This window comes from Myotis lucifugus, unplaced genomic scaffold, assembly GCF_000147115.1.
Source record: "Myotis lucifugus unplaced genomic scaffold, Myoluc2.0 scaffold_491, whole genome shotgun sequence".
In the NCBI taxonomy this organism is placed as follows: Eukaryota; Metazoa; Chordata; class Mammalia; order Chiroptera; family Vespertilionidae; genus Myotis; species Myotis lucifugus.
Genome location: NW_005871539.1, coordinates 236,361 through 256,649, shown reverse-complemented (window position 1 = coordinate 256,649; position 20,289 = coordinate 236,361). Strand labels below are relative to the sequence as shown.

Here is a 20,289-nt window from a genome sequence, read left to right as displayed (position 1 = left end):
CCCCAGGGATGCTGTGCAGGAGGGTGCCGCCCTACGCCTGGCAGGTGGGTGAGCTCCCTTCCGGCGCCGGCGCGCGCGTTCCTGCTGCAGCCGAGCCGTCCGACGGGCCCTGCTCCTGCGCTGCCAGGAGTGCACCCAAGTGAGAAATCTGGGTTAAGTTTGGTGGTGCCGCCCGGACGTAGCCTGGAGCCTGCTGCCTCCACCCCGGGGCCTGAGCGAGGCGACACGGCCCTGGAGGCCGGGCCCAGGGAAGCCTGCTTCTGCTGTCGCTGTGGGAGATGGAAACGTGCTGAAGGGATGGATGGAGGCGCTGGGACCCAGAAAGCATTTCTGTGGCTACCGGAGGGCTTGAATCTGGAAATAGAAACAACCCAGGATCTAAATAATGAAAGCCAAGGATTATTGAGCATTCACTGGGTCAAGTACTGTGCTTAGCAATTTAAATGGATAATATCGACTGATGCTCTCCACTTCAGGAGAGGGCACTATTGTTATACCCACTGTGCAGATGGAGAAAGAACAAAGAAGGCTAAGCAACTTGCCTCAGGCCCTGAGATGAACTCCAAGGAATGGTGCCTGCGAGCTCCAGTCCTAACTGCAGCCTCAACCACTGCTGCCCACTGGCACGGCTCATGAACAGGCATTTTGACCGCCCCCCTTCCCCCCCAGCCAGATTAACAGAGAATTTCAGTGCTTGCTTTGGAAGCATATGTACAAAGAGAATTTCTCTTTAAAGATCGTGAAAACTTTGTCCTGAAAAGTCATACCATTTTCAAAACTAGATCAATAATGCTTGTGTTTAAAGGGGAAAGCTGACCAAAAGTTACCTAGTACCAGGCAGCTGTATATGTCCTGATAAATGTAACCTCAAGTTCTCAGCTGGGAGGAGCCAGTGTACTGTTCGATAATGACTAAGGCCACAGATTCATTCTGGACTCAAATCCTGTCTGTGCCACTTACCAGCTGGGTGACTTTGGGCAAGTTGCTCAGCTTCTCTGCCCCAGTTGTCTTTGTGAAATGGAGACAGTAACAGCACCTGCCTTGGGGATGTTGTGAGCATTAAGTGGCTGACTGCACAGGAGCGTGCAGACAGCTTGCTCATGCTACCGTCACTCACCACAGCTCTCCACACTCACCACCAGCGCTCCAGGGGTCCTCAAACTACGGCCCGCGGGCCACATGTGGCCCGCCGGCCACCGGGTGTTTTTGCCGCCGCTGTGTGCATAGGAATTTGTTCATAGCTTTTTTTTAAACTATAGTCCGGCCCTCCAACGGTCTGAGGGACAGTGAACTGGCCCCCTGTTTAAAAAGTTTGAGGACCCCCTACTCCACACTCACCACCAGCTCTCCACACTCACACCAGCTCTCCACACTCACACCAGCTCTCCACACTCACACCAGCTCTCCACACTCACCACCAGCTCTCCACACTCACCACCAGCTCTCCACACTCACCACCAGCTCTCCACACTCACACCAGCTCTCCACACTCACCACCAGCTCTCCACACTCACCACCAGCTCTCCACACTCACACCAGCTCTCCACACTCACCACCAGCTCTCCATACTTGGTGATGGGAATATGCTCCCAGAGACACCAGCATCCTGGTTGTTGGGGCAGACAGTATGGCAGCTGTCATTGCTAACAAGGTTTAGCAATGTTTTTTCTCTTAATGTTCTAATATTTAAAAAATCCCGGTATGCTTTACAGTCAGGAGTACCTAATAGCTTTCCCTAACTATGAGATTTCTTGTGCCTTTTGAACACACTGCTTTTGTGTCTCCCTTGTGGATCTTTACTTCCTTCCTTATGTGAGAGCTGTTTGGGCAGCTTCCATTCCTGATGGGCAAAGTCCTTAACAGCAGAATCAAGTCTTTTTCATTCCTGTATTTCCCACAAGCCTTAGCACAAGAGTGAATGCATGGATGAGGGATGGCATTCTGCCACACACCCTGCACTCCTCCCTCTATTGGCCTCTATGTATTCTGAGGGTCTTGGGCAGGTGCCTTTCTTCGGTTGGCAGAGCTCTTCAGTTCATTACGGGCTTCAGTCTTACCTCTGGCAACCAGACACTGGATTCTGGTGTGTAGTTTCTCCTTGCCTTAGCCAGCAGTCAGAAGAGTGCAGTTTACCAGATACCCAGCACTCCTTATACTCAATATTTTAAACTCTCAGTATTAAAACTTATCTCCCAAATTTGAGTTTAGCTCCACAAATCACTAACAGTGGCCAGGGGGTCCATGAGGGATGGAGAGGGGTTTGGTGAGTTAGATGTGTTATCAGATGGATAGGATATAGATCAGTGATGGCGAACCTTTTGAGCTCGGCGTGTCAGCATTTTGAAAAACCCTAACTTAACTCTGGTGCTGTGTCATATATAGAAATTTTTTGATATTTGCAACCATAGTAAAACAAAGATTTATATTTTTGATATTTATTTTGTATATTTAAATGCCATTTAACAAAGAAAAATCAACCAAAGAAATGAGTTCATACGTTCGCCATCACTGATATAGATGGATAGTTTGTGACCACACAACCCTTTTCTACTCTTATACCAAAGTGTGATAAGAATAGCTTGGAAATGGTCCTAAATGTAGGGGAAAAGTTTGGGGCCTAGAGCTGGTTCTGTTTTCATTATGGGAGGTATATATTTTGGGTAACCCCACCTACTGACATACCTGCCTTACTAGCATTACAGATAACTTTTCTCTACGATGAAGAATATCAGGCTTGGCTGGTGTGGCTCGGTTGAGCATTGTTCCATGCACCAGTAGGATGCTGGTTCGATTCTGATGTTTCTATCTCTTTCCAAAATCAATTTAAAAAAAAAAGAATATCAGATTACTGCCCTGGCCAGTATTTCTCAGTGGTTAGAGCAGGGGTGGGCAAACTATTTGACTCGAGGGCCACAATGGGTTCTTAAACTGGACCGGAGGGCCGGAACAAAAGCATGGATGGAGTGTTTGTGTGAACTAATATAAATTCAAAGTAAACATCATTACATAAAAGGGTATGGTCTTTTTTTTTTTTTTTAGTTTTATTCATTTCAAATGGGCCGGATCCGGCCCTCGGGCCGTAGTTTGCCCACGGCTGGGTTAGAGTGTTGGCCTGTGCACACAAGGGTCGTGGGTTCAACTTCCAGTCAAGGGCACACACCTGGGTTTCAGGTTTAATCCCCCACCCCTGCGTGCAGTAGGCAACCAATTGATGTTTTCTCTCTCTCTCTCTACCTCTCCCTCCCTCCCTTGTACTCTCTCTAAAAATCAATGGGAAAAATATCCTCGGGTGAGAATTAACAAACAAAAGAATATCAGATCACTCATTCTGTGCCGAGCCAGCACGGCCATGGGTGAACCTGAGAAGGGGCGGTAAAGGATTTAGAAAAGACAGACAAGAGAAGAAAGCTGGGTCTGGGTGGGACGCTGCTCTCTCTGATGGAGAGACAGCGCCACAACCTGTAAGCCAAGTCTGTATTTTATAGCCAGATTCCACGAGGCAAAGTAAGGGCGTGGTTACAACGTTCTTGCGAGTTTCGAATCTACTCAATTACATGCACCTGTTCAAGCTTTGTTTACTTGCTGCACCTCCTGCAGCCCATATCACTTAGCCACGTGGGGCTACAGGTTCGGACCATAAGGTCAAGCTTACAACTATAGCCTTTGGCTATAATTGTGCTGGGACTTGCACGTGGTCACGAGGATCATGCCCTCTCATTAGTCCTAGGCTTGAACCTGTCCAAACGCTGTAGCCACTCTCCACATCTCTCCTTTTTCCCCCCCTGTTTTTAAACACTTCCATTTACATCATCAAAAGTTCTAGGCAAATTATGCAGCATAACCAAAACATCATGAACAAAACTCTGGCTATTAATAAAACAGTAAACACAGTAATGTTAATGTAATATAGCAACAAGAGAGAATAAAACTCTGGCTATTAATCAACACAGCAATAAGAAAGAAACCAAACTACAGACATGTTAACATTTTCAGTCTATTAACAAAACAGCCAACACAGTAACAAGAGAAAAACCAAACCACAGATAGGTTAAAGTTTCTTTTGCTGTTGGTGTATATCTACTCAGAGTCCTCAGACTTGGCTGCGTAAGACTTCACAGAAAACTGGCAGCTCACCAATGCTAGCATAGCCAGAAACATGGTTGAGGGAGTAGCTTCCACTCCTCGCTTTTCTACCATCTGCTGGGCCTCAGTCGCTGACTTCTTCAGCTGACCCCATGTTGGCACCTCGGTCCCTTGTGCGTAGCCTTTGTTATCTTCTTTCACATCACAACTCTCAGTCTTTTGAACGGAGTGACAAGGAGCTTCTCTGGGTCCACCATGGTGATGCACATCCTGCTCTGGCACCCAAATCAGCTGCTCCGCTCCCTCTGGATTCTGAGGATCAGGTTGGCTTTGGGACTGAGCCGGCTGGAAAGGCACCAGTCCCAGTCAGATCAGCCCCGTCCGCGCCTGTGGAAGTCTGGTCCCTTCCTCAGCTTCTTCAGCCGTTGCTGCATGGAAACGAGCTGCCCTCGGTCCTGCAGAGCTGGAGACCTCCAACTCCGGGTCTGGCGTCTCACACAGACCCAAAGTCCCAGGGACCTATCAGGTCCCACAAGAAAGAAATAACCAAAGCTCAGAAACAATGCAATTGAGACAAGAACTTGCAATCTAGGCCCACTTCTGTGTCAGAAATAAAAGTTGCCCTAACCGGTTTGGCTCAGTGGATAGAGCATCGGCCTGCGGACTGAAGGGTCCCAGGTTCGATTCCGGTCAAGGGCATGTACCTTGGTTGCGGGCACATCCCCAGTAGGAGGTGTGCAGGAGGCAGCTGATCGATGTTTCTCTCTCATTGATGTTTCTAACTCTCTATCCCTCTCCCTTCCTCTCTGTAAAAAAAAAAAAAAAAAAAATCAATCAATAAAATATATTAAAAAAAATAAAAAAGAAATATAAGTTACTTCCTCAAACAACATCAACCACAGCCATTTTTTTTGCTTTACAGTAGCTTAACAAAACCTGAGATTTCTACCTTATTTCCTATCTCTTATTTTCTATCTCCTATTTCTTATCTTCTATCTTATTTTCTATCTTATCTATCTTCTATCTCTTATTTCTATATTTCTTACCTTCACTATCAGGACTTCCATTTTTTGCTTTACAGTTCCTAACAAAACTTAAGAAATTTAAAAAATGCTTCAGTAAGCATTGTTTTAGGGATCCCCTTTCTCAGCTTCTGAATTTCCCATGTTTTATACCCAGCGACTACCAAACCTTGCTCCCTACCTTACTTTTGGTTTCCTACTTTTGCTTTCTGCTCGTGCTTCAAGGGAGCCTCCTTTCACCTGACCACTGCACTTCCCCGTACTCAAGTCCCTGTTCAGGCACCATATGTGCCGGACCGGCATGGCCATGGGTGAACCTGAGAGCAGGCGGTGAAGGATTTAGAAAAGACAGACAAGAGAAGAAAGCTGAGGCTGGGTGGGATGCTGCTCTCTGATGGAGAGACAGTGCCATGGCCTGTAAGCTGAGTCTTTATTTTATAGCCAGATTCCACGAGGCAAAGTAAGGGTGTGGTTACAACATTCTCACAGGTTTTGAATCTACTCAATTACATGCACCTGTTCAAGCTTTGTTTACTTGCTGCACCTCCCGCAGCCACGTGGGGCTACAGGTCAGGACCATAAGGTCAAGCTACAACTATAGCCTTTGGCTATAATTGTGCTGGGACTTGCATGTGGCTTTGCCACAAGAGGATCATGCCCTCTCATTAGTCCTAGGCTTAAACCTGTTCAAATGCTATAGCCACTCTCCACATCATTCAATAAAAGTTTATGAGTAATTACTATGTGCCAGGCATCCTATATAATAAAAGCCTAATATGCTAAGTGTCCAACTGTTTGACCAGTCATTATGACGAGCACTGACCACCAGGGGGCAGACACTCTGACCGGTAGGTTAGCTTGCTGTTGGGGTCCGGCTGATCAGGACTGGGCAAGAATGGCCACACATGCCTTGGAGCCCTCCCGCAGTCCCTTCCTGGCCGGCCAACCTCCCATGGTCCCTCCCTAGCTGGCCAGCCCTGATCAGCCCCGATCGACCCCAATGGGGACTAGGCAAGATGGCCCTGATTGCCCCAATCAGGACTGGGCCAGATGGGCTGGACACGCCCTGGAGCCCTCCCGCGGTCCCTCCCTAGCCCTGATTGTGCACTGGTGGGGTCCCTCGGCCTGGCCTGCGCTCTCTTGAAATCTGGGGCCCCTTGGGGGATGTCAGAGAGCTGGTTTCTGCCTGATCCCCACAGGCCAGGCCGAGGGACCCCACTGGTGTATGAATCTGTGCACTGGGACTCTAGTTCATAGTAAGGACAGTTATAGGTTTCCAAGTGGACTATATCTATAATTTTGCCCTTTGTTTTTAGTGTTATGAACTCAAATGATAGTAGGAGGATACGGGTTTCTAGGAGTACCTAAAGATTTATTTAATTGTATGCCATCTAGCAGTTTATATTTCTAATACCTTATTCCAATTCATACATTAAAAAATGTATATTTCCCTTATAATGACTATAAAATTTATATCTCCTAGCAAAAAACTCTTAATTATTATTTGAGATATTTATCCTTTCCCCACTAGAAGAAAACGAGAGAAGCTTTTTTTTTTAAAAAATATATTTTACTGATTTTTACAGAGAGGAAGGGAGAGGGATAGAGAGTTAGAAACATCGATGAGTGAGAAACATCGATCAGCTGCCTCCTGCACACCCCCCACTGGGGATGTGCCCGCAGCCAAGGTACATGCCCTTGACTGGAATCGAACCTGGGACCCTTGACTCCGCAGGCCGACGCTCTACCCAGTGAGCCAAACCGGTTAGGGCACGGTAAGCTTTTTGAGGTCATAAATTTTATCCTACTCTTTTTGTAGCACAATACTGGACATGTGTTCATTCATGCATTTATTCACTCATTCCTTCATTCTTTCATTCATCAAACCTTGAGTATCTATTATGCTCTAGGTTCTAGACTAGTCTCTGGGCTACAGAGATGAATAGGATTTGGTTCCTGTTCCCAAAAGAGCTCATACTCAAATTATGGTGAGAAGTTATGATAGGTGCTTTAGAGGTGAGCACAAAATACAGATAGCACAAACAGAAGCAGAGAGGTAAGGTTGGGGAGCTCAACAGAGAAGGTGATCAGGATTTTGAAGCACAAAAAAGAGTTTTCCAGCTGGAATAGGTGAGGAAGGGTACTCCAGGCTTGGAGGTGCTACAGAGTTTTTCTCAAGGGACTGAAAGTAGCTTGGGGTGAGGGGGCATGGGCTTGAGGAAGAATGAATAATTGTAGTCAGTGAATCTGCACGGGCACTCCTTGTTATTGTCTAGCAAAGGGCCTGGCCCTCTCTAATCTCTAAAATCAATTTAAAAAATCCGTGCGTAAAAGTCCAACTATAAAATAGGCAGAGTAACAGACCCAGTGAGTGCACAAAGCTGCCAGAAGCCCATCAGCAACTACTTCCCGCAATGAACCCTGAGGAACCTCCAGAGAACCCAAAGAACTCCCCCAGTTTGCAAACCACTGGTGCAAGTGATGGGAGGAAGCGGAAATGTTTCAGCCTGAACAAGATGCAGTGAGATTTCTGAAATAGTAAAGTGGGCCTGGTCTTCAGAATCAAATGAGCATCTCAGCTCTGCCTCTCGCCAGGTATGTGCCCTAGGGCAAGTTACTTATCTGCTGTCCAAGGGACTAAGAAAACTATTTTCATAAGATTGTCTAAGGACGGATGAACTATAAGTAGAATGCCCACTACAGGGTGAATTCTCATTTGATGGCAGCTGTGGAGCCCTTTACTTTTATTTGGCATCACTCTGGTTCCTGTGTAGTGAGATGGTTTGGAGGCATGCATGGAAGGCATGACAAGAGTCCAATGAGAGATGGTAAAGCCTGAACTGAAGTGGTGACAATAGGGATTGGAGGGGAAGGTGAACTCCAGAAAATTCTGGAAGTGCTGTAGAGATGGGGAATGAATAAGCACTGGCAGCCATCTCATCTTCTTCCAAATCAGCCATAAGAAAGGAGCAGAGAAAAGCAGGAATAACCCAAAGGTTGTCTAGAACTGATCTGGTTGGTAGAGGGGAGAGGACTATAGCCTGGGGCAGAGAACAGCCAGGGCACATAGAGAAAAAGCGTTTAAAGTCCACCCTTACCTCTCTCCTGTATTCCATGGGGACAATTACTGACTGTCCCTTTAACAACTCCTTGCTGTATTGAGAAGCTAATAAAAAGTTTCATCTCTGTCCAGCCAGGAATCCAAGCTCCTAGGGCTCATGAGCTAAAACCTAGAGCGAATGCCTGCTTTTTCCTCTTCCAGAGCAGCTGAGGGCAAACCCATGGTCATAGAATAGCCTGATGAAGAGGCACTGGACAATAGCAGTCGACAGGGGTTCTGTGGCACCCAAGGATCCTCCATCCCGGGGTTCATCCCTCCCTTCTACTTAAAGTCACCTAGAGGGACTCAGAACCAAGCCTCACCATTGGTTCTTCCTGGTGCATAAGGGGACGGCTATAAGAATACTCATCCCAGTGTTGTTTGTGGAGGCTGGGAGCTGAAAACTACCTGGGTGCCCATCACTGGAATATCATGGAAGCACAGAATTGTCTGCAGCAGTTAGTTAGGAACAATAGGCTAGATCAGTGGTTCTCAACCAGGGGTGACTTTTTTCCCCTAAAGAGACATCTGAATGTCTGGAGAGATTTTTTAATTGTCACAATGCAGAGGGGAGGAATTGGGGGGTAGAGGGATAAGAGGGGAGTGTTATACTGGCATTAATTAATTTATTCATAATTTGGGGTAGCAGTTCTTTAACATTTAATTGGCTTGCATCAAACAACTTTATAGTGTAGGGCAACCTATTGACTTATTTAGTGGGGCCATTTGCAACTAATCCTGGAGATTTTACCAAGAAAAAACCCACATTATTTAAAAGTCTTCATGGTGCATTTAAAACAAATGTATGGGACAACTTGCCTTTTAATAAACAACATATCACCTTTTCTTCATGATTCAGTTTCATTATTATGAAATTTATTCTGCTGAGTGGAACTAATCTGCTTAGGGGGCATTGAAGTGAATTATTTTTTCTGACAGTTGTTACTCATGACGTCTTCCGTTACTAAGCCTATCTCTGGAAGCCTGAATTCTTTCTAAATTATGACTTTTAACCTGTTAACACTGTAAACACCAGCTAACCCAGTTCCTTAGAATTGCTTGCACTGAAAATATAAAAAGCTCCTGTATAAATATTTAAATGGTTTTCATTTTAATAAACTATAGCAACTTTTAGTCCACAGATTTGGGGACTTTTTTTTGTGGATGGTTACAGGAGTCCATGTTAATTAGTCCTCAGATAAAGTGACACTCCACAAACACTTGGTTATTTATGTTAATGATGCAGAGCTAGATTCCATGAAAAACCACAGGTAAGTCCCAAACTTCTTTCTAGTCATTCCTTGGAAACCAAAGCATTTAAGGATCAAATCCTTATTGACAGCTGGAGGCTAGTGTTTTGCTGTGATTTAGAGCTTCCTAAAGTAGTACTGGGATAAGCTTGCCCGGAAGTCTTTAGAACATTTCCTGAGCTTTTCACTATCTCTGGTATCAAGCCAGAGATAAAAATAATAAGCCAATGTTTCTTGAGTACAGCTTACTTAGTGTACCTAGAGGAACCCACTATTTGAGGACCTCAGGGTGGACTGACTCATGTCATCTTTACAATAATTTTCTGCAGCATGTCAAACTCAAAGGCTAACATGGGCCAACTAAACAAGGTTTAAGTTTATGTGGGCCGCAAAAAAACAAAAGCTTCAATTTTCACAGAAACGTAGGTTTATTTCAATAGAGACATGCTGAACACAACGGGCTGAAATAAATGAGTCATCGCTAACATAAAATAATAGAACATTTTAATAAAATTAGTATTTTTTTCTTGAACATTAACTTACCAGATACTGAATAACTGCACAAATTAGTAAGTGTAACGCAAATAAACCTATTTTTCTTCTTCTCCAAAAGCAAAATATTTCCTTTTGCACACACCAAATAGGTCAGTCCAAACTAATGACATGGCCATCGGCTGCTAAAATATTCGCTGCTAGTATTAGTGGAGAGAAATGGTGCGCCTGGGCATAAGGCATGTAAGGGAAATGAATGCAACACTAGTATAGTAATCAGTCATTAGCGAACGTTGTAGTTTGTTATTAATAATTATGTATAAGAGGATATTGTAAAAATTAAGTTATGAAATTTTTATTAAAATGTTTCTTACATACCGTTATATTGACTGGGCTGCAAAATTATTCGTTGTGGGCCGCATGCGGCCGGCGGGCCGGGAGTTTGACATGCTTGGCATAATAGTTTGGTTGTAGGCAGAGAAATTCTTTGCACCACTGGCGGAGGTAACAAAGATTTATAACTTTGCAGAATTCAGGGAGGGCCCCAGTGCCAGGCCACAGAGCAGAGCAGCAGCAGGAGCCCGAGCCCAGCCGCACCAGCTGCTCCGTCTGTGCGTTCTTTCCTTCTCTGACTGCAGACAGGTTGATTATCTTCATCAGAGGATTCCTTTTTACAGCTTAAACCACAAAAAGCAAGCAAACAAAACCCTCAAGTTTCAAAACTGTATTTTTGTTTTGATAATCCACAAGGAGGTTCATTTAGATTTTACAGTAGTTAAAAAAAACAGCCCTTGGAAACTTCCTATTCCGCCTCAATGGGCAGGCCATATCAGGAATTTAACATTTTATGGGCATGGCTTCTCGCTGCCTGTTGGGAACAGGGCTACTCTGTTCTCTTGGGCGCCTGTGCCAGGCTGGAGTGGGTGGAGAGCGGGTTGGGTGTCTGTCACAGGGTTCTCAACTCTCATCATCCAGACCCTTGCAACACCAGTGCATTATTGCCCGATACTAATCCCATCCTTCCCTATCTATCTGCCCGTCCCCCACTCCTACACCCACCTCGGCAGCCCTTCTCCAGCTCCTGGTCCTGGCTTTTGGAGTGTGTTCACATTGGTGCCCCTCTTAGAATTTTCACAGAAGAGTTGGGGTCGGGGTGAGGGAGGATCCTGGAGGTAGAGGCTACGTCCTCCTTGTATGGCCTACTGTCCTCCTTGTATGGCCCACCATTTAATGTCGACCCTCCCCCATCTAGACTGTAGGACTCAGTTCCTCTGACGAGTATCCAAGAAGAGTAGGGATTTGGAAATGTTTCACCCTTTCTCATTTCAGCCAATCGAAAAATCAGAGGATAGCCCTAGCCGGTTTGGCTTAGTGGATAGAGTGTCGGCCTGTGGACTGAAGGTCCTGGGTTCGATTCTGATCAAGGGCATATGCCTGGGTTGCCGGCTCGATCCCCAGTAGGAGGAGTGCAGGAGGCAGCCGATCAATGATTCTCTCTCATTATTGATGTTTCTATCTATCTCTCCCTCTCCCTTCCTCTCTGAAATCAGTAAAAAAATATTTTTAAAAAATCAGAGGACAGAGAGAATGTCATAAGTAGATTTTATGTCCTCTCTCTTAATTTCATTAGAACACTCCTTATTAAACTGTAGAACATACAACCAAATGGGTTGTGGTAATCAATGCCCATTGTTAGAGATGCAGGATAATTTGTATCAATTGATCTCCCTGCATGATATCATAACCCTCAATGTTTTATATATACATTGTTATTAGGGAGGCAATGTGTAGAATGGGAAACATATACTTACTAATTTTCTGACTTTAGGCAAGTTATTTAACTTCTCCATTCAACTGAAACTCAGTTTCCCACTGGTAGTTATAATCTCTCACAGAATTTTTGTGAAATTTAAATGAAATAACATACAGGTTGGGGCAAAAGTAGGTTTACAGTTGTGAGTATGGAAGTTAATTCTTGTATTATTATTTATTAATTATTATATTATTTTCCATATGACCAACTATAAATCTACTTTTGCCCCACCCTGTGTATAAGCATTTAATATGGCATCTGACATAGCTATTTTTATTAAACCACCTCACTTTTGTTAGGATAATAAGGTGTTCTGAGTCCCTAATGGGTGCAAATAGTGTATGTATGGACCACACTGCTTGATTTGCTCTCCAGGTTCTATTATTTGCTACCTGTGTGATATTGGACAAGTCTAACATCTCTGTGCCTGCCTCAAGTTTCTTTATCTATAAACAGCAATAATCATAGTACCTACATCATAGGATCGTTGGGAGGATTGAATAGATTAGGACTATGAAATAAGTGTAGGTATTATTGTTCATAATCATAGTAACTAAAAGTAGGAAAAGTATAGTAACAATAACAATAATAACAACAGTACTAGATATTGTATGGATCTGTATATAAGGAAAAGGACACAAAAATATCCATGTCACAGTTTCTGCATTTATAATCTAGTAACGCAAATACAGCAGACATATGAAACACTACAGGCAGAATGTGGAAAGTGGAGAAAGAGGATTGCAACCCAAATGCCATAGGAATCGAGAGGCCGTCATTCTGGAACGAGGTACCTTTCTTACTATTTTTCTTCCCACAATTATTTGCTTTTCTATTTCTTTAGAAAGAATAGCCTTAGAGTTTTATTTGGATTTTAATACAGTGCTATTTATTTACCATATGAATATGGTTAAAAGTCTTGAACTTTGGCAAAATGATACCTACATTTTAGTGTTGTATGAAAAACCAAGACATTAATCGATGTAAGGGCTTAGTTCAGTGGCTGGTCCTTGCCTCTCTTTTATTGTATAGGGGGTGGGTATTAATGTTTCCCCTTTATTTTTGACTCTTTAAGAGTCTTGCAGGACATAGTATATAAGAAAAAACACACACACAATTTTCACTTCTGTTGGTTTACCTAAAATTAGTTCTATCATTTCTGGCTTGATGCATGGTTTTATTTTCCTCCTTGGGAAGTGATGAAACTGTTTTAATCCAGAATGGCTCCTGATTAGCTTTGTCTGCAGTAATTTTAATAGATTCTGCTCATTTGATGTGATAATCTCATTACTAAGGAAATTCATTTAGATGAATGTAAATAGTTATAGCTTTATGATTCAAGGATTGCTTTAAAGCATCATAAGCATAATTAGTTTATTAGTTTCTATTGCAGTCATAACAAACTAACAAAAGTGTAGAAGCTTAAAACAACACCAGTTATAATTATTTTACGGTCCTGCAGGGCAGAGATCTGACAAGGTCTCACTGGGCTAAAATCAAGGTGTCAGCAGGGTTGTGTTCTTTTCTGGAGACTGTGGGTGGATTGGATTTCCTTGCCTGTCCAGCTTCCAGTGTCTACCTGCATTTCTTGGCTCATGGCCCCTTCCTCCACCTTCAAAGCCAGTAATCTCTCTCTTTTTCTGTGGTCACATCTTCCTCTGAGGACAGTTTGGAAAAGTTCTCCTTTTAAGGACTCGTGTTTAGATTGGGTTTACCTGGATAACCCAGGATAATCTCACCATCTCAGAGTACTTAACCATCATCGCATCTGCAAAGTCCCTTTTGCCATGTAAAAGGAAAAAAACTGTTTTCTTATACGCAATACTTCTGAAAACAAATGTGTGGGTTGTCCCCCCCCCCCCCCCATCAACCAGTTCTTCAACTCTCCAGACACAAACTGGATATCTTATGATTCATTTATGACACTAATTACCTGGAGATAGCACAGCCCCCACAGGGTGAGGGCTCAGTCCCACAGATTACCAACTGCTCTTGTAGACACCAGTTTCAAGTCTCAGGTTGTCACCTTGTACTTGTGATCATTCAGGAGCCAAGACCAATGTGTGTATGTGTGTGTGTGTGTGTGTGTGTGTGTGTGTGTGTGTGTGTATAGATATCTATATATCTATATCTATATCTATATCTATATCTATATCTATATCTATATCTATATATCTTATTAGATCACAATATCACACCAGGTAAAGTTCCAGGGGACTGGGACATGGGCTTTTTTTGGAGAACCATTATTCTGCCTACTACATTTAGCGATACAATCTAAAAATGGCTCCGATAAAAAAATAGCTTTAGAGCACAGAGACCATCTGGATACTGGTAAAAGTATAAGCAAAAATACATAAAATGTCAAGGCAGTCTTTTCTCATCTCACCTAACCCACAACCTTTTACCTGTGGCCAGTGTTTGAAATAATCAACCAGTAATTGCTGAACTCTTTTCCAGTTGTACCACAGGTTGGACGAGATTTGGTAGCTGCTGATTCCTTTGAAGACGTTGCATGTCCAGGCTCAGTCATGCTGGAGAATTCCCAGTGCTGGTCCCTCTGCGGGGACAGGCATTCCTGTTCCCTTTCTCTTGACCTGAATAACTTGTCTCCGTTCTTCAAGTCTCAGGTGAAATATCACCTCATGAGTAAAGCCTTCCATGAAATCTCAGATTAGGTTAGGCCCCATCCTAATTGTCTCTTTACTGTTCTTCTTCACTTCTGTATTGTGAATTCCACGAGAGCAGGGGCTCTGTATTTCTCTGTATTCCCAGAGCCTGACACAGTGTCAGGAATTGACTAGGTACTAAAAAACATTTGCTGACTTGAACGGGGAACCATTAAGATGATGGTAATAAGGCTCACTGTGGGGTGCTGAAGTTGCCTGCCAGTTTGCACTATTTCACTAAACAGGCAAAGAGAATTCCCACACATTCTGGTCTCTAGGTAGAAGTCTTAGAGTGGTGTAGTAACAAAGGCCATTCCAATAAAAAAAATCTACGTAGGCAATACAAGATCTGAAGCTGCTTGGTGAAGCTAGAACAAGGACAACAGAAATTACATGTTCCCACCTCCGTCAGGACACTCCTCTACGCTTGGTAGCTGCCTTCCAAGCAGTTAAGACTGAGTCGTTAATGGACCCCTGGACTCTTGCTGCTGTACAGACAGGGCTGGGGCAACTGGGCCGGTTTCCTTTTTCTAGAATTTACATTGCCCAGCAGAAGAGACCCCTATCACTCTGTCCTGTTTCAATATGCATTGCAACTTATTTTGCATTTTAAAGTTGAATGTTTTCTGGTGGTATTTGGACTGACACATTTCCAGGCTACCCTGTAGACTTTCTTTTTGTAGTCCATTGTAGTTCCCCCTGCTGCAGATGGGCTAATAGAGGCTTCAGAAAAGCCTGTTTTTCTGGTGGCATTTTTTTTTTTTACCTTTGCAGCAATTCAGCCAGATAAACAAAGATGAAAATTTACATGGATTCTGCCTTTTAGGAGCCTACAACCTACCTGGGGAGCCTCAAACATGCCAAGTAGAATACAGTGTGAGACATTTTTATTAGATCAGTAACCCTCAGGGTTTTATTCCATTATAAACCCCTTTTATTAGTTTTCTGCCAGGAATTATATATTTTGAAAAATTTTGAAACTCCTTTAAATTGCAGTTGTTAAGTAATAATTAATTTATTTTCTCTCTCTTAACTAAAGCTTCTGATTAGCAAGAGAAAACGAGTGTTAATACACTTGATTGGTATAATTATAGCTGGAAGCATATATAGGTGATGCTTTGGTTTGTCTGTACAGCCTTATCATGGGTAAATGTAGGATTTCTGTGTTGTTTTTATCCCCTTCAAAACCACTTTTAATTATGGGAATGTTCAAGTATAATTGGCCACTATTACCTATTGGATGTAGTGTCACCCAGTTTCAATAATTATCAACTCATCTTATTTCGTTTATATCTCTCCACCCCTTCTGGATTATCTTAAAGTCATTCTCAGGCATCATATAACTTCACAAATAACTATCCCAGTATTCATCTCTAAAAGATAAGGACTTAAAAATAGCCACAGTACCATTATTCCATCAAAATATAAACAATAATTCCTTAATATCATATATATCTAGTCCATGTTCAAATTTCTTCAATTGTCATATAATTTTCTAAATAGTTTATTCAGTTTGTGAACATAGTTGGGGCTTGTGCAGGAGGCAACCAATTGATGTGTCTCTCACATTGATGTTTCTCTCTGTCTCTCTCTCTCTCTCCTTCCCTCTCCCCACCTCCTCCTCCCTCCCTTTCATTCTCTCTAACAATCAATGGAACAAAATATCCTCAGGTGAGGATTACAGAAAAATAAATAAATAAAAAACAGAAAAGGGGCCACATAGCAGACCTGACAAGCTCAGGGGCTGGACGGCAGGCCTGACAGTCAATGAGTGAAAATACTCACAGGGTGATCTGATCCTAAATTCCAAGCTGGGCAGGCCATGGTGGGCAGTCACATCCCAGGCCTACAGCTTCTTTAGTTTGAAACTTCTCATTGTTATCTTGTTGCCTGCGTAGCATCTCTATTTACTATAGATGTTAAATGTTCACTATTCTAGACCCACCAATGTCAAAGAAGTTTGTATCTCTCCATTTTACTTTTTACCCAATTTTAGAGTTCTCCCTGTTTTGCTTTCTCCCATCTCTTTAATCTACCACCAGTGGATTTCATGTAACCTTCCTTAGCTTTTCTCCTTTGACTCTAAATGTATAAAAGTAAGTAACTGCCATTCTCAGGAATATTTTCTCAATCCGTTGAGATCTTGCTTCCGGGCATGTCCTCAGTTATTGGTGCAAATAAACTCTTATAAAGTTTTTTTTTCTATAGGTTTGGATTTTCTTTCACTGACAAAATCAAAATGCACACAAGGCCCATGCATTTAAAGGTTGTTATATCTACATTTCTTTCTCCTGTAGGCTTCCCCTTATTCTTGTAGTTTATTTTTTGAAGAAATAGTTCATTTGTCATGTAGACTTTTCCATATTCTGAGTTTTGCTGATTGTATCTTTCTGGTGAGTTTTCAGTATTTCTTTCTCAGAATAATGTGTCTAAATGCATAAAATAAAATACATAGGCTTATAATAGAAACCAATTACATCCATTTATTAAAACTATTGAAAACTCTTTGTGATATGTTAATATATGTGCTTCTTTCCTAAAAAACACACACTTAAACAAGATCTCACAATGGCTCTTTAATTACCATGATTTTGGAGTAGTGATGAGTATAAATGATATTTTGAAATTTCAACAACAGCTGTTGTATGATAGGAAAATATCTGTGAATTCTTTGGTAGCAAACTCATGGGTACTACTAGTACTGGTATAGTTTGTTGCTTCCATTTGTAATTGAAGGGAATATTACATTTTAGTTAACTGTTACTGAAAATCAAGATATGTTTTTCCCCCATCCAAGTTCATAGATTCCCCAGAATATTTTCATGGACCTAGTCCATGAACACCTGTTAAAAATCCCATGGTCCTATTTTTTTTGCCAGAATATTGCATAGATATTGTGTACTGCCATCACAAGGCACTAATGTTTGCTTATCTCTCTTTTTGTTATAAGAGGAGCTATTGAGGTTTATTGCCTAGATTCATTATTTTATTAGGGGTTATAAAATATTCGATTCCTGTCATTTCATTTTTATTTATTATCCACATTACTTCTACAAAGACACACTCCCTGTCATTAACTCATTACTCCCATGAACTCATTACCCTGAGATGTAATTTGAATAGGAAGGCAGGATAAATGTTTGCTCTTTCCTCCTTTATTTGCCAGTTTTCAAAATAATCTGTTGGTTCTCTAACTTCCTCCAAAGATGACCAATGAGTTTTGTTTTTTAAAAAATTTTAAGTATTGCGATAAACTCATGGATTTAAACATATTGGAGGTATTTCAGTCCATTGCAATTGTTCTTATTGATGTCAGAATGTCTTTTTGTCACGACTCCACTACTCTTTGGTAGCTTTCTTGCCACTAGGTGTGACAAGGTGTTCCAGGCTTATGTTGTGCTTTTCTTGCCAGGTCTGCAGTCACTCTCTAAGCAGGCCTGGTTCTCTTCAGTAGGAAGTATTATTTAGTTGCTATTTTCCAGGCACAGGAGTGTTTGTCATTGTTTTGGGGCTTTACAGTGAACAGATAGGAAATATACTTAAAAATATATAAAATGTATTACGAGTTCATTCTTTCACGAATGTTCAGAATTATAGTTTTTTTTTAACTTAGCCTCTTTAATCTTACACATTCATTTTCTTTCCTGTACCAAAAATTAATACAGCAATGTATTTTCTTGCTTTGTTCCACAGTATATACACACAGTCTTAAAATAATACCACCTCCAAACAAATTAAATTATTGAGTTATTTATGTATTTTAGAGAGAGAGGAAAGGAGAGAGAGAAACATTGACTTGTTGTTCCACTTATTTATGCATTCATTGGTTGACTCTTATATGTGCTCTGTCTGGGGATCAAACCCACAACCTTGGGGTATCAAGATGATGCTCTAACCAATTGAGCTAGCCAGCCTGGGTATCACCTCCAAACAATTTAAGATATTTTACATTTCTTACTATTCCTATGGTATATTCTAGTAGGAATGTTCTGTTAAATTAGTGTTTTGAAATCACTTGAAATAATTCCCTTTTTTTTTACTACCAACTTAAAATATCCTTAAGTTTATTTTATAATTTGATTTTACATGTGGCTGTTTAAAAAATTAATTTTTGTTTTATAATTATGTAAAATATTTACATGGCTCAGAAGACAAATCTATATATACCATGCCTTTTATTTTGCTCTCTTTCCTGACCTATAGGTAACTTTAAAAACAGTTTTTATCTTTATCTTTCCATTTAAAAATATTAACAAAGACATAAATCTTAGCATCTCATATCATTTTCCTCCACATTTGCTTTCTTTTTAACTTTTAAAAAATTATATCCTGGCAGTCAGTTTATATGGTGTGTGAAATATTTGCCTTGCTTTTTATAGTGCATAGTACTCCTTTGTGTTTACTCAGCTAGTTTCCTACTGTTAACCCTTTGGATTTTCTTTCATCTTTTACTTTTATGAACAGTGCATCAATGAGTAGCCTGTATATACACCTTTCATATTTTTGCCAAAGTACCCACAGAATAGATTCCTAGAAGTAAAATTTAGAAATTGCACTTCCCCTCCCCCCATAAGGACTGTATTGCTTTGCATTCTTGACAGCAATGGTCAGAAGTACTGCTAAGCTTTCTGAAATGTCCAAGACGAGCTCCTGAGCAGTCCATGGATTTCTGTCACCAGTTCCATGGATGCCTGGAGTTGCGAGACCTCAGAGTCGGAAGCACAGCTTTAGAGCTTTGCTCCTCAAAGTGTGGCCTGTGGACCAGCAGCAAAGGCATCACCCGAGAGCATGTTTGAAATGCAGAATCTCAGGCTTCTCGCCAACCTACTGAATCAGAAGATGCAATTTAGCAAGATCCTCATACACATGAAGATTTGAGAAGCACTGGTCTAGAGCTATGCTCTTCAGGCCTTTAGCCTCCAGGCGCGTGTGGCTATTTAAATGAAAATGAATTACGGTGACATAGAGTGGAAAATTGAGTTCCTCATTCACACTGGCCGCATTTCAAGTGCTCAATAGCCACTTCTCAGCTGTTTCTGTCACTGCAGTAACTTCTGTGGCACAACACAGGCCCATGGCTACGCTGTCCAATGTGATGGTCGCCTGTAGCCACATACCACTCTTTTACTTTAAATTGAAATTGATAACACTAAAAATTCACATTTTTATTCCCATTAGCCCTATTTCAAGTGCTTAATTGCTACATAACTAGAAGCTACTGTATTGGTGCACATATTGGACATTCTCATCATCGCAGAAAGTTCTATTGGACAGCTCTGGTCACGGTGTTCCCAAAAGGCTGGTGAACCAGAAGAAGGAAGGAGTGAAGATTCGTTGGGTGCCTAAGGTGGTAGATATTTTACATAGCTTATATCAGTAACCCTTAAACCCATCAAAACAAAACAAAACAAAACAAAACAAAACACAAAAACAGTTTTTGAGAGGCTAACTAATGTATTCAACGTCCTAACACTAATAAGAGATGAAGTTACTCTGGTTCAAAGTTTAATGCACTTTCCACTGTGTTTGGAAGGAATACTTTCCCAAAGGCTACCTCTGGGGTACAATCTCTACCCGCCTTTTACAAAACAAAACGAACTTAATGCAAACCACTGTTTTCACTTGCCTGCACCTATTTCTTTTTTCTCTCATGCTTCAAATTTAGACTTTCATTTTTATCTAACTCCCAAGCTCATATTCGTTTTGCTATAAATGCCTTGAGTTCACATCTTAGGGTGTCCTAGCTAAGGGTCCCCTATCTTGCATTTTAACATTATGGCATCTCAATAATTAATTGCAGCATTTAGTCATTAATTTAATAAACATTTACTGAGCACCTACTACGCATGAGATATAACGC

At 41.7% G+C, this 20,289-nt stretch overlaps 1 protein-coding gene across 3 annotated transcripts in view; it reads left to right on the top strand.

Moving 5' to 3' along the window:
• The window catches only part of SLC35F2 (solute carrier family 35 member F2), a 47,588-nt gene that overhangs the window by 870 nt on the left and 26,429 nt on the right, over positions 1-20,289 (top strand). Inside the window, exon 1 of one of the 3 annotated variants that reach the window (XM_023744840.1) lies at positions 7,657-7,700. The exons of 1 other annotated variant lie outside the window; for it this stretch is intronic. In XM_023744840.1, the coding sequence (XP_023600608.1) occupies positions 7,672-7,700 (29 nt within the window). In that variant the 5' untranslated portion in view covers positions 7,657-7,671. Of the gene's footprint in view, positions 1-7,656; positions 7,701-14,406; positions 14,439-20,289 lie in introns of those variants that run through there. One more of the 3 variants, XM_023744841.1, reaches the window with a different exon arrangement.